Here is a 14,562-nt window from a genome sequence, read left to right as displayed (position 1 = left end):
GGGGCATTTATGGGTTTAAAGATCAGCTGATGGGTTATACACATTGGCTAATGAAAAGTATAAAACAAAGTACAAATTTGCAAATTTCCTATAGGTTTTTATCTTGGTGAATATCATAATTTACTCAATGAATTTGGTTGCCTCATCCCTTGCATTTATTAAATCACCAAGCTCTGTCAATTCCACAGTTTAAACACCTTTGGACCTCTTCTCTCCAATTTTATTATTATCTTTTCTATACTGCTTAGACAGCATCTTGTCTCCAAATTTGAATCAACTATCCATGTTATATTTTTCTAAAACTGCAGTGTGACTCAGTTTCCTGATCAACAGTCCCTTCAATGATTTTATGATCTTCCCCATCTTCAGGATAAAAATCAAAGTAAGTTAGCAGTAACATACTTGGTCTTTCCCAAACTCTCCTGATTCATCAACCATCATTCCCACAGTAGGTCTTTCAGTTCCCTTGATGAAGTATAATGTTAGTTTCTCTTGGATTTGCAGCACCAGGAAGCCTTGATTCCCTCTACCAACTGCTCAAATCATTCTACAACTCTGATCAAACATCTGTTATTTGAGAGGCTTGTCCTTCAGTAATTGGACCCTTTCCCCTATAAAATCGTTTGCATCTATATATAATTGGCATATATGTCACTACCATATCACTTTAAGGGCTGGTGAAATGGCTTAGCAGTTAAAAGCACTTATTGCTTTTGTAGAGGACCTAAGCTTGGTTTCCAGTACCAGTATCAGACGGCCTACAACTGCCTAAAACTCAAGTCCTGGGGATGTGACACCCTCTGACATCTGGGGTCATCTGCATACACCTGATGTGTATAAACTCAGACAGATGTACACAAATAAATATAAAACAAATCAATCTTTTTAGAAAAGAACAGAAACTACTTCATCTGTTTTTCCAGCATCTAGTGTTAAGTGAACTCCTTTACTATTAATGTTAATTTGCTCATTCCTCTCAGAGTGTTCACTTTCCTTTTGATCTCCCCACTCCCTCTTTTCTTTCTCTGTAAAAATAAGCAATGTTGCTAAATAAACGTATATCCAAATGGATGAATAAATATGAAGAACTGTAGGTACAGAGAGTTACAAGAACTTGACCAAGTACCAACAGATTGAAGATAACGGAACTTGAAGGTCAACCTATACCTGCCTGGCTCCAAAGCCAGTTCAACACACATCAAAACAATACTGTCTACAGCGGGGCTGCATCCCAACGTCGGTTGAGCGGTTGAGCGCCGGCACAATGCTAAGTTCGTCTCCAGCAGGAGAGAGGAGGGAGTACCAGAAGCGTTTTCAAGACTTAAGTTTCCAGTGAGCCACAGTATGAACAGGCTGCCTAGTGAAAAAGAGAGGGTGCCACAGCTTCTACTGATAGGGTCTTTTCTCCGCAAAGGGGCCAAAGATACGGGACTAGGAATGAGAGGGAGGAAAATCGGGCATCTGAGTGGGTCAGCGTTGCTTCAGGTTTTCACTGAACCTCATCAGCCTCAGAGGACGCCGCGACACCCCGCACACCCTAGCGGCATCTCACATTTTCAGCGTGCCCTTAGGACCCAAGCTGGGCCGCAGCACATCCTGCAGCCCTCGGGCCGCGCATATGTTCACAGCCAAGGCTGCCTGGCTCCGTGTCACCTCAGCCCCAGGGTTGGCAATTTTGATCGCAGCCATGGTCCAACGGTCCAGCCCCTAACTTGACCACGCCGAACCCTGGCGCCACGCCCACACTCCCGAGCTTCGGCCAATCGGCGCCATAACAGGAAATGACGCCATCACGCCTCGCCGTGACGGAAGCCTGAGCCGCCTGAGTCGCCTGAGTCCGCGGCGCAAACATGGCGTCTTCCGCCTCTGCTCGGACTCCGGCGGGGAAGCGGGTGGTGAATCAGGAGGAGCTGAGGCGGTTGATGAAGGAGAAGCAGCGCCTGAGCACCAACCGGAAGAGAATAGAATCCCCGTTCGCCAAGTACAACCGTCTGGGGCAGTTGAGTTGTGCTCTCTGTAACACTCCGGTCAAGAGCGAGCTCCTGTGGCAGACCCATGTTCTGGGAAAGCAGCACCGGGAGAGAGTTGCGGAGCTGAAAGGCGCCAAGGGAACGACCCAGGGCCCGTCCGCCAGCACAGCGCTTCAGCCCACCAAGAGGAGAGCGACGGATGTGGAGAGCCAAGACGCCAAAAGAGGCAAGGTCTCCGTGGGGCCTCAGGTACAGCCCTCCACCTCGGTGTCGTCCGCCAACTTTGAGAAATCGGGAAAGGAAGCTGCTAGGGCGACCCCCAGTAAACCTTCCGGACTCGGTTTACTCCCTGATTATGAAGATGAGGAAGAGGAGGAGGAAGAAGAGGGAGGTGGAGAAGAAAGACGGAACAGTAGCGAGCATCTTTCAGATGCACAGGGCAGAGAATACTCGCTTACCTCTCCGAGGGAGACGACAAGCAATGTGCTGCCAAAGGATCCCTTTGATACAAATCTTCCCAAGGCCCCCATAGTCCCTCATTCAGGGTCAATTGAGAAAGCAGAAATACAAGAAAAGGTGGTGGAAAGGAGAGAGAACACTGCCGAGGCCTTACCGGAAGGGTTCTTCGACGACCCTGAGGTCGATGCAAAGGTCCGGAAAGTTGATGCCCCAAAAGATCAGATGGACAAAGAGTGGGACGAGTTTCAAAAGGCTATGAGGCAAGTCAACACTATCTCGGAAGCTATAGTTGCGGAAGAGGATGAGGAGGGACGCTTGGACCGGCAGATCGGAGAGATTGATGAACAGATAGAGTGCTACCGTCGGGTGGAAAAGCTGCGGAATCGCCAGGATGAACTAAAAAACAAACTTAAAGAGGTTCTGACCATAAAAGAATTGCAGAAAAAAGAAGAGGAGAATGTGGACAGTGACGACGAGGGAGAATTACAGGATTTGTTGTCTCAGGACTGGAGGGTAAAAGGGGCTTTGCTGTAAGGTGTTGAGGACCTGAGCTTTCCATTGGTCCCCACTGCCCTGTAAACAGTGCTTTGTCCAAGTACTTTCAACCTTGGGTACCCTGAGTTGTTGGGATAAATTAACCTGTGAGCAGTAATACTTAGAGAAGGTACTGCGGTGCTATTTATTGTAAAATGTTTGAGGTAAAACTGTTTTTGACCTTTTTGAAATTATAACCACAAATTGCCAGCTTTTTACGTTTACAGGCTTAATGTTGATTTTCAGTTGTAAAATCTAAGTTGTAAATACTATACTAAGCTGAGTCTATATTTACATATGTCACTCTGTTTTGAAACTTATAAATAGAAATCAGACCAAAAAATATATTTTTTTTCGAGCCTTAAACTCCAATAGTTGGGGCTTTGGGAAGGTTGTTTTTGGAAGGCTTCTCATAAACACATATTCTTCATAAAGCAGTGAGAGAGTATTCTGTTTTCAAAAAACATACTTCATGAGACCACTGAGAAAAACATGCCACAAATGTCCAACCCTCTTAAGCCAATATTTCTTTGACAAGACCGGTGATTGTCATACTGTGAAAAATTTGGATTGTTGATGGAATGTCAAATCACCTATGAAACTTTAGTGCCTGAGCCTTAACCTTAGATTCCATAAATCAAAATGGGATCCAGATGACAATATTTTTTAATATTTCCAGGTTAACCTAATATGAATCCAAGTTGGAGTTCTGCCTTAAGTCCAGAACCTATTTATATATTTTTTCCAGGGTTTGTTTTCCTCTAATATGTTGTATAAATTTTGCTGTGCTCCCTGCCCGCAAAACATGCTAGGCACAGTATTCAGGGCCATGGGATACATGCTAGGCAAGTATTCTGCCACCACTGAGCTGGTTTTCAAATGAAGGAAATACTACCTTTCATCTCTACCTCATTGAGTCTGAAATTTGATTTTTTTGTGGTAAATTAGGTCCTGCTTACAGTTTTTTCAATGGCAGGAAGATACCTAAGTTGCTAGAAAGACAATGACATTGCCTTATAATAGCTGTTGATAGTTTAAAGTACTCCTCACTTTGGAGGATGAACTGTTCAAAAAGGAAAATAAACAGCAGTGTTTTATATACAGTGAGTTCAAATTTAATAATAATAATAATAGCTAAAACATACTGTTCTAAGTGTAGGCCAGACAGAATTCTAAGTGTTTTACATGTATTAACCCATTCTAGTCCAGATTTTATAGGGGAAAGCACCAAGAAAAAGTGTGTGAAAAGCCTTGAAAACTGAATATGGTGACTCACACCTGACATCGCAACCTTTGGAAAGCGGAGGGCAAGGGATGGAGTTCAGAAGCACCTGGAATACATAGTGAGATCTTGTCTAAAATAAAAGGGGGAAAAAGCCTTTAATTTTAAAGAATTGTTCATATAGGTAGTGTGGAAATAAATGGAGGATTTTTTGTTTTGTTTTTAAGCCAAAGAATTCTGTGACAATTAAGTGTTACCCTAGTCGTAGTATATGGTATGGGACAATTAGGTGTTCCTCTGGTTGTAGTCTATGGTATGGAAGGAGTGCAGGACAAGGAACTGGGAAATTATGTAGAAACTACTTCAGAAGTAAAGTGACTAAGACTGATTAGTTATCGACCAAGGGGTTGGAGAGTAACAATTCCTCAGGAAGAGCTAACAGTTTAGTGACTAGAAGTACAAGGAAAAAAATGTAGAAGGGACAAGGATAGGATGTCAGAGGATTTTCTTTTAGGTGTGGGTACCACAAAGACATTTTCTGACTTGTTATGTGCCCTCTTGCTGCAAAGAATCAGTTGGAATTCTTTGCCAACTGATTAGTGATGGCTATTTCTGTTTGACAATCACAAAGAGCTCAGGTACTTCAGATGTATGGCCCCCACACTGAGAATTTTCAGTCATTTCAGCATGCAAGAAAGTATAAAGGTGGATTGAAAGGTGAGTAATGATGTGCAGGAACACCTTTATTAGAACTACAAAGCTGGGCATTGTGGGTCGTATCTCTAATCCTAGCACTAGGGAAAGCTGAGGCAGGAGAATTGCTGTTATTTTGAGGCCATGCATTTGATAATAAGGCCCTATCTCAAAAAACTATGTTTAGTAGCCATTTTAAAAAGAAACAGGTGAAGTTTCAATGTTTTTATTTACTCTGCTCTATCTCAGTGATATTTAAATATTACTGAAAGCTTTTGCATACATTTTTTAAGTGTATCTAACAGCATGTACATTTTCAGTGTTCAGTATCCATTGGTAATTAATGGCTTCCCTAAAGGACAGCACAGATCTAAAAGTTACATAAGTGAAAAAAGAAAACATGCTGAGAAAGTAGTGAGCAAGAAGTTCATTCTTGGCAGCAGTGGAGGTTAGATGTGGTAAGGTAGCTTATCATTGAACATCATGATGTAAAGAAGATTTGCTTTTATTTGTGTGTGTGTGTGTGTGTGCACGCACGCACATCTAAAGAAACCAGAAAAACAGCTGTGGGCCACCCAGCATGGGTGTGGGAACCAAACTTGGGTCCTTTAGAAGAGCAGCAAGTACTCCTAACCACTCAACTATCCAGCCCCCTCAGTTAACATTTTATTCTTGAACATTTGATTTTTCTACAGATGTAAGGAATGTCAAGCATGTTGATGCTCATGAACTACCACTGGCTTTTCAAAGGGACAAGAACATCAAAATCTGATCTTGGTGGTCCTTGTTTAGGGCAGTAGGAAAAGACCCCTGATCATGGCCAGTGCCCAGTGAGTTCTTGTTGAAGTTGAGATCAAATTGCAAAGATCATTACATCCTCCAAGCCGAGTTAGGTCTGATGTTCAGCTGTGCTGTTCCCTGAGAGAATTGGTCCCCAAAATTCCTTCTAGTCACTTCTCTTTTTAGAAAGGTCCCTAACTCAGCCACTGTCACAGAATTATTGCAAAGAATAAAAAGGTACCTTCCAAGTATACATTAGTCCAGTGCCTTACAATTATGAAGTGTTTTCATATGTGTTTCACTTATGATGGGAGTATTAGCTTTTCTGATACTTGCAGGGGAAAAATACAAAATATAGACCTAAAACTGTTAATAGTAAACACCAGATTAATGTAGAGTAATAAAGCAAAGCAGTTGGCAATACAAAGCCCAACTATTCAAGCTTGTTCCATTTTACTTTGCAGTACTAGGGATTTGAACCCAGGACCTTAGGCATGCTACACAAGAGGTCTATCACTGCTGTATTCTCAGCCTGCTCCACCTTTAAGGGGTTAATGGTCTTCGCCAAGTCACCTGTCTAAACTTCATTTTGCTCAAATATCAAATGAAAGTATGTAATCCTCACAGGGATGCAGTGAGACTCCATGAGCCGTTCTAAATATAGAATAGAAAATCTTAATGAAAACAAAATTTTCTGTCAGAAGCACCAAGTGGCTAGCAACTTTATCAGTGAGAATGATGGATGTCTGTGATGCTGGTAATAGGTTAAGGTTTTAACAGGAACAAAAGTCATGATTCTCTGAATTTTGTTTTTCTTGTAGATTTTACTGTACCTTGTGTTCTCTACTTACATTGCCACCATCAGCTGATCTCTCCCATTCAAGTGGGTTTAAATATCACCTTTGTCCTGAAGGCTTCAAGCTTATACCAGCCTTGGCCTTTCTCTTCTAGGACTTCAACCTACAGCCAGGGTAGAGCTAAGATTATTATTCCAGAGATCTACAGCCAAAGCCTTGATCACCTCTCCCCACAATACCAAATCGGTAAGGGCTGTAGGAGCCAGTAAATGACACAGCTGTTTTAAGTTTGTGAAAATTAAGTTTCCATTTGTAGGTTGACATCCTTTTTTTTTTAATATTTATTTATTTATCTTTATTTTATTTACATTAGTGTGAAGATGTCAGATCCTTTGGAATGGGCATTACAGACAGTTGTGAGCTGCCATGTGGGTGCTGAGAATTGAACCCAGGTCCTTTGGAAGAGCAGAAAGTGCTCTTAACCAGTGAGCCATTTCTCCAGCCCCCGTAGGTTGACATCCTTAACTAATGAAATGGTGTTTTCTGTCTCTTCTAGCTTCTCTTCCTACCCCCCTAACACTGCGTCAGAATGTTTAATAGGTGTTCTAAATTTAATGAATCTCAAACAGCTTTCATTCTAAAACTGTTCTCCGTCACCTCTGTTAAGTGGAGCTACCAACCTATTCTGTGGGAGTGATCCATACCCGTTCCTCAACCTGCAAGTCAAGGTCATTTGTTAGGTCCTGTTCTACCTCTAAAGTGTACCCAGAATCTCTACTTCTGTCTGCCTTTGGTTCTAGCCACTAATGTCTGTTAGTCCCTGTTGCCTCTCATGCCTGCCCAACAAAATATGGTAATCCTTTTACAATGTTCAATTGTCACTCAAAGACCCTCATGTTTCCATGACACTGAGATATAAAAGGCCAAGCCCTTAAAAAGCCTCCTTTTCCTTGAGGGGTAGCTAAATATTCCTTACAAACTCACTCAAATGAGCCCCACTGAGGACAGAAGGGGACAGGAAGACACTTTACACTGAAAGCAGTAATGTAGCCAGACATGGTGGTGCACACCTGTAATCTCAACACTCTTGGGAGGCAGAGGCAGGGAAACTGAGTTTGAAGCCAGCCTGGTTTTCAGAATCCAGGATAGCCAAGTCTGTCTCAAAACGAAAAGGGAAATAACAAAAAACAGGAATGTACATTTCAGAGCAGCATATTCAATGTGTTTGTGAGTGAGGGCGTGAGTGGTGGCACAAAGGGTGAGAAAAGGGAAGATTGAAATTTTGAGCTAGCTTTGGGGAAGGAGAGAGAAGTGGACCAAGATAGATATGCAAAGTGTACAGACTTCTCAGGAAATAGTAGCTTTGGGTACCTAGAAAGAGGTGTGAGAGGCAGAGCAGGATGTCTGTTGGGGTTAGATTGTAAGCAACCTTTGATGCCACCCTGAGTTTAGATTCCTCTTCAAAACCAGAATTCCAGTGTAGTAAAGACAGGGCTGAAAAACAATTATTGTCCTCAATTGTGAGAAGACAGTAATACTGAAAAAATGGAAGTCTTCATGATGAAGCTGACCTCAAGCTTGGGGGCAGGATTTTAATTTTTACTTTTTAATAAAAATTTTATTTAGTATCAAATTTTAATTTCATTAATATTAATTTTCATTTAATAATATAAGAATTTTAATTATGAAATAAAAGCATATAGAAAAGTGTACACATAAAGAAAAGCACAAAGCCAGACATAGTATGCATCTATGATGCCAGAATTTGAGAAGTAGAGAGAAAATAGGAAGACTAGGTGTTCAAGGCCAACCTTGGCTACATAATGAGTTCCAGGCAAAAAGCCTAAGCTACAGAAAAGCCTGTCTCAAAAGAGGGGGGAAAAAAGAAAAGAAAAGCACAAACACTTGCTAAAACCTAGTTTGTGAAATAGGTGGTTCTAATTTGCTTTATGGTGCTGGGCCTCAAACCCAGTGCTTCACACCTGGCTAGGCAGACACTGCCACTGACTTCTAAATCTAGTCCCAGTCTCTGCTGGACTGGAGCCTCCTAAAATATCTCAGTGGGAACTCTGGAAGAGAGGTCCAGGGAGCTAGAGAGATAGCTCGGTAGTCAGGGGCCCTTGCTCTGCTTCCAGAGGACCAGGGTTCAATTTCCAGCACCCTCATGGCAGCTCACACCTGTCTGTAACTCCAGTTCTAGGGCTTCTGACATTCTCACACAGATCTTAATGCAGGCAAAATACCACTGAACGTAAAGAAAAGAGAGTTCCACAACATGCTTTCCTAGAGGACAACTTGGCAGCATTTGCAGCATCAGCCATCAGTGTTAAGCTATGGACAAAGGGCTGTCCAACTTGGTCCAAACAGACCCATCCCTAAGGCAGTGGTTTCCTAACTACTTCCAGCAGCCCAGCCTGGGCTTGGAGATTGCTAGTCGTTGGATCTTCACTGGGGATGTGGGAACAGCACTGTAAAGAACTTGAGACAGTTCTGCAGTGGCAAAAACAAAAATAAAACACAGTGATTAATACAATAGAGAAACCTGTCAAACTAGGATTTGAGAAATAATGATGAGCCTGCTTGTCCATCACAAAAATGAAGTCAACACATACTTGCCCGTGCTGCTCAACATTGTTCAGCATATGAGGAGTATGGGATAGTACAGTAAGCATTCACTGAGCATTCCTTTTCTGTCAGCTACCATGTACGGCTTTATAGGAAATTCAAAGACAGATGTCAACAGAACTGTGAGGGGAGGGACCATGTTTAACAGTATCCATCTAGCACCCAGCCAATGCCTTGTACGGAGCTGACCATAGTACCTGTTCAGAAAGATTGCTAAAAAGTAGCCCTTCGAGAAAACTACATTTGGCCAGGCACATACCAACTGTTGCACATGCCTTTAATCACAGCACTCAGGAGGCAAAGGGCTATATATTAAGACTGTTTAAATTAAACTTGGGTCACAGTCTCAATTCTACCTCTTCACTTGGCTGTGTGACACCTACCTATATCCCTTTTGAAGATTACACAGTCTATGTCAATGTACTCTCTAAGGACCCTCCCACATATGTTTATCACCAAGACCAAATGGGGAATCTCCAGGCAGGACAGAGAGAGCACAAGAGGCTGCAGAACTAAAGCCTCAAACAAGATCCTGGGTTGTGGAGATACTGGACTCCTCAAAAGGTGAGAAAGGGGAAGGGCTCTTCAAGTATAAGGAAAGTGGGACCTACAACAAGAATGGCAGAAAGTATCTAGCTTTAGTCTCTTCTAGCTACCAGACCAAAGCTGGAAAAAGCACCAATTCACCAACACTACCTCTAAACTAGCACTGAGCCCAGTGGAAGACATGGAATCAAAGTTTTCTTCCTGCAATGATTAATCTTCATTGTCAGCCTGGTTGGATTTGGAATCCGTAGGAGACATACACTGGTCGTGCCTCAGTGTTCTATTGCTGTGAAGAGACACCATGACCACAGGAACCTTTATAAAGGAAATTATTTAATTGGGGCTGGCTTACAGTTCCAGAGGTTTAGTCTGTTCTCATCATGATGGGAAGTATGCTAACATTCAGGCAGTCACAGTAATGGGGAAGTGGCTGAGAGTTCTACATCAGATCCACAGGCAGCAGGAAGAGAAAGACACTGGTGTTGAGATGGAGCATGGGCTTTTCAAACTCAAAACCCAACCCCAGTGACACACTTCTTCCCACAAGGCCCATACCTCGAATCCTTTCAAACAGTGCCAGTCCCTAGTGATATTCAAATCTATGAGTCTATGAGGATCATGCTTACTAAACTACCAAAGGATGTTTCTTAGTTTTTAATTTTAATTTATTATTTAATTTATTATTTTGCATGTGCATGCCACATATGTTAGTATAGGCACATGCATGCTACAGCATGTGTGGAGGTCAGAGGTCAACCTGTGAGAGTCCATTCTCTCCTTCTGCTATGGGTTCTGGTGATTCAACTCAGGTTATCAGGCTTATATAGTAAAAAAAAAAAAAAAAAAAATTAACCCACTGAGCCATCTTACTGTTTCTCTGGGTATGTCTGAGGGCATTTCCAGAGAGGTTTAATTGAGGAGGAAAGGCTCATTCTGAATGTGGACAGGAGAAGAGAAGAAAAGAAGAGCAGAAGGAGGGAAAGGAAGAGGAAGAAAGAAAGAAAGAGAAAAAAAGAAGGAAGGAAGGAAAGAGAAAAAAGGAAGGAAGGAAAGAAAGAAAAAAGGAAGGAAGGAAAGAAAGAAAGAAAAAAAGGAAGGAAGGAAGGAAGGAAGGAAGGAAGGAAGGAAGGAAGGAAGGAAGGAAGGAAGGAAGGAAGAAACTTCTAGAACCTGCTGACAGTGAAGAACAAAGCTGAGTTGAATTACTATATATTCCCGCATGCAGCGGCTCGCTTTTAAATACATATCCTGGCACCTCTGCCATATTTCTTTAAAACATCTTTTAATTGTGTGACTATTAAGCAAACTAAACTTTAAGATTGGATTTTGCTGCTGAGATTTATGGGATTCATAGGGTAGAACTTATTAAAAGGAGGAACCCACTGAGACCAAAGCAACTTCCCAAATGTCTGCCCTCTCCAGGAAGATGTGAAGTGTTTGCTCTAGCACCATTCATGCCTTCCAAGCGAACAGCATACAGTTCTCCCTGTAGGTTTTTTTGTTTGTTTTGTCGTTTGCTTCTCTTTTAAAAGCTTGTGTGTGTGCGCGCCTATGAGTACAAGTGCCTGCTGAGGCTAGAAACAAGCATTGGACCCCTGCTGCTGGAATTATAGGAGTTTGTGGGCTGCTTTGTGGCTGCTGAGAATTGAACTCAGGTCCTGTGCAAGAAGAGCAGTAAAAGCTCTTAACTGCTGAGCTATCTTTCTGTTTCCCTTTAACTAAAAATCTTGATAAGCCTCAACTGGAAGTCATATATTTTTTAAATCATTTATTTATTTTTATTTTATGTGAATTGGTGTCTTGACTGCGTGTATGTCTGTGTGAGGGTGTCGGATCCCCTGGAACTGAAGTGAGCTGCCATGTGGGTGCAACTTGGTCTCAAATTAGTGTAGTCACAACTCATTTTGTGGCTATTAGATTTAGAAGATGATTTCAACATTTACACAAAAAAAGCAAGAGACCCACAATAGCGAACGTAACCACTAATGGAAATGAATACAGCTAAAGGACCTACACCAGCTGGTGTCAAGGCTCACTCTAAAGCTACAGTAAGTAGGCCTTCACACAGTCAAATGTTTTCTTAAAAAGAGAAAAAAGAAGACATGCTGCATGTCCTCTCCCATGTGTGAAACCCAAATCATGCATATGTGTTCATGTGTGTTTGTGAGCCATAAAACTAGAAAGGGGAATAGAAGGGAGAGGAAGAAACCTCAGTGGTGGTGGGAAATAGGACAATGGACTACCTGCCATAGGAGAGCAGACAAACTAGGAAAGGGAAGACAAACTAGGAAAAGGGATCTGGCTGAGGGTGGAGAGGGCACAGGCAGAGCAGTGGGTAGGTAACAGAAAAGAACAAAGCGTAATCTAGATCATGATGAAATCCATTACTATGTACACCAACCTGAAAGGCTATTTATTTATTTTTGAAGCAAGGTTTCACTATAAAGCCCTCCCTGGCCTAGAAATTGATATAAAAACCAGACTGACCTCCAACTCAGAGATCTTATTTCTGCCTCTCAGTGAATGGCATGTGCCACCATGCCCTGCTTCAAAAGATTTTTTTTTTAAAGGAACAAAAGCAATAAAAAGGAGAAGTCAATCCTTCAAGAATTGGTGTTTGAATAACCTAGAATCCATGCACAAAGGGAGAAAAGGGGCAGGGAAGACATGAATAACAGGACTTACATTCTTAAAAAAGCAAGTCAATGAAACATAGATCTTAAAGGTGAAGTGCAAGACTGTCCCATTTCACCAGGGAACCTAAGGTCCAGGGATGAAATCAGATGAAAGTTACCCAGCTCAGGCTAGACCACAATTCACACCTGACTGTGCTATTTCAAAGCCCTATCTTCCTCACCAACCTTTATCTTTATAAAGAAATGTAAGCTTGGGGGCTGGAGAGATGGCTCAGTGGTTAAGAGCACCAGCTGCTCTTCCAGAGGACCTGGGTTCAATTCCCAGCATCCACATGGCAGCTCAAAACTGTCTATAACTCCAGTTCCAGAGGATCTGACATCCTCATACAGACATACATGTATGCAAAAGTCCAATATGAAATTGAAATTTAAAAAGTTTAAAAGAAAAAGAAATGCAAGCTTGGCATGGGGGTAGACAACTCAAGCCCCAGTACTATATGGCGACGTAGGGTGCTGCTATTGGAGACAAACCTACAGCTGCATAGTGAGATTGCCCCCACCACTGCCTCAAAAAAGGAAAAATAAAAATCACTTCATTTAGATTCATGCTAAATGAAACTTCAGTGTTCTTACCATAAAAAAGGGAAAAAATGCTATTTGCAGCTTTCATACCTAGTTATGTTTCACAGCAGGATGACATGTAGGTTTTTTTTTTAAGATTTATTTATTTATTAGGTACACAATGTTCTGTCTGTATATAGACCTGCACACCAGAAGAAAGCACCAGATCTCATTATAGATGGTTGTGAGCCACCATGTGGTTGCTGGGAATTGAACTCATGACCTCTGGAAGAGCAGCCAGTGCTCTTAACCTCTGAGCCATCACTCCAGCCCGCCATGTAGTTCTAAGAAAATAAAAAAAAATTTTTTTTCTTTCAAGGCCTGAGTGTTTTTGTAAAATTACATCTTTGTCAAAGACATAATGAACTTCCTTCAAGAGGTTTGAGAGCACTCTTAGAGTATTATCCATTCATTTCATTAGCTGGAGAATTTCATTCATTTAAAAGTATATGCTACCTGAAAGGTGGTGTCAGATGCCTTTAATCCCAACACTCGGGAGGCAGAGGTTGGTTTATCTCTGAGTTGGAGGCTAGCCTGGTCTACAAAGTGAGTTCCAGGACAGCCAGGGCTATACAGAAAAACCCAGTCTTGAAAAAACCAAAAATAAATGAGTGAATAAATAGTATATACTGTGTGTCTACTATGTGCAGGTGGCTTTTCTAGGCACTGAGCATTAAAGATGCATAAAGCACTCTAGAGGCAGAGGGAAGAAGATCTAGGAGTTTCAGAAGGAAATTGGCCTCGGATGTATTTTCAGACAAGCCTTGTTTCTATAGTGAGAACCTTTCCAACTACAGGACACAGAGGAGCAGATACCCACCACCCCTCACCATAGGCTTTACAACTGTGGAGTGCTGTGCTGAACAAATACAGTGGGAGTCAAGCATGAAGCTCTGGATTTTCTGATGCCCCATTTTCAAATAAGTAAAATTAAATAGTGACATAAAAAAATCTTTTATTAAAAATTATCTTTTATTTAAACCAACATATCGAAAATTACTTCAGCAGATTAAGTGGAGTATATGCACCATTACTATCCATGAGATCTTTTACATTCTTTGGGGGATGGGTTGGGCACTTGTCAGCGTGCAGCGTTCACTTACAGCATCTCTCAGACTGATCACGTTTCCAGCGCTCAGCAACCACATCTAAGGCTAGTGATGAAACATGAGCACTGGGCTAGGGGAAAGCTGGATTGAGTCAAGGTTCTCCAGTCAAAATGTTCATGCTTCCTCACCGAAGACCTTGAGCCTCCTAAGCCCTTCTGATTCCCAAACCCAGGTTTAGCCACAAGTTGAGAGGAGACAAAGAGCCTTCATCTCATTTCAAATAGGGGGATCTAGGGGCCTCAGCACAGCAAACAGCACTTCTCCTTCCACTCCAAAGAGCCTCCCTTCAGCTCTCATTCCAGTTCTGTAAATGACCTTGTGTATCAGCTCAATCTTGTCAAGATAACTGAGCAATGCATATTTGTACTTTTTTTAAAAAAAATTATTTATTTATTATGTATACAATGCTCTGTCAGCATGTACACCTGCACGCCAGAAGAGGGCACCAGATCTCATTATAGATGGTCGTGAGCCACCAAGTGGTTGCTAGGAATTGAACTCAGGTCCTCTGGAAGAGCAAGCAGTGCTCTTAACCTCGGAACCATCTCTCTAGCCCTCATACTGGTACTT

At 42.0% G+C, this 14,562-nt stretch overlaps 2 protein-coding genes across 2 annotated transcripts in view; one reads left to right on the top strand and one right to left on the bottom strand.

Annotated features, from left to right (window-relative positions):
• Cct6b (chaperonin containing TCP1 subunit 6B) overlaps positions 1–1,782 on the bottom strand; it is a 44,386-nt gene extending 42,604 nt beyond the window's left edge. The window contains exon 1 of the mRNA XM_021642648.2: positions 1,553–1,782. Within this exon, the coding sequence (XP_021498323.1) occupies positions 1,553–1,689 (137 nt within the window). The 5' untranslated portion in view covers positions 1,690–1,782. The remainder of the gene's footprint in view (positions 1–1,552) is intronic.
• A 30-nt stretch (positions 1,783–1,812) lies between these two features.
• Znf830 (zinc finger protein 830) lies at positions 1,813–3,400 on the top strand. Its single transcript, XM_021642647.2, has one exon. It carries the CDS (start codon positions 1,851–1,853, stop codon positions 2,961–2,963), a length of 1,113 nt encoding a protein of 370 aa, XP_021498322.2. The 5' UTR covers positions 1,813–1,850; the 3' UTR covers positions 2,964–3,400.
• The last annotated feature ends 11,162 nt before the right edge of the window (positions 3,401–14,562 follow it).

This window comes from Meriones unguiculatus, chromosome 7, assembly GCF_030254825.1.
Source record: "Meriones unguiculatus strain TT.TT164.6M chromosome 7, Bangor_MerUng_6.1, whole genome shotgun sequence".
NCBI classification, from domain to species: Eukaryota; Metazoa; Chordata; class Mammalia; order Rodentia; family Muridae; genus Meriones; species Meriones unguiculatus.
Note: the sequence above shows the minus strand (reverse complement) of the source record. Positions and strands in the feature narration are given on the sequence as shown.

Excerpts from the sequence above, each read along its gene's own strand:
- Znf830 (XM_021642647.2), top strand. The coding sequence starts at position 1,851 with ATGGCGTCTTCCGCCTCTGCTCGGACTCCGGCGGGGAAGCGGGTGGTG.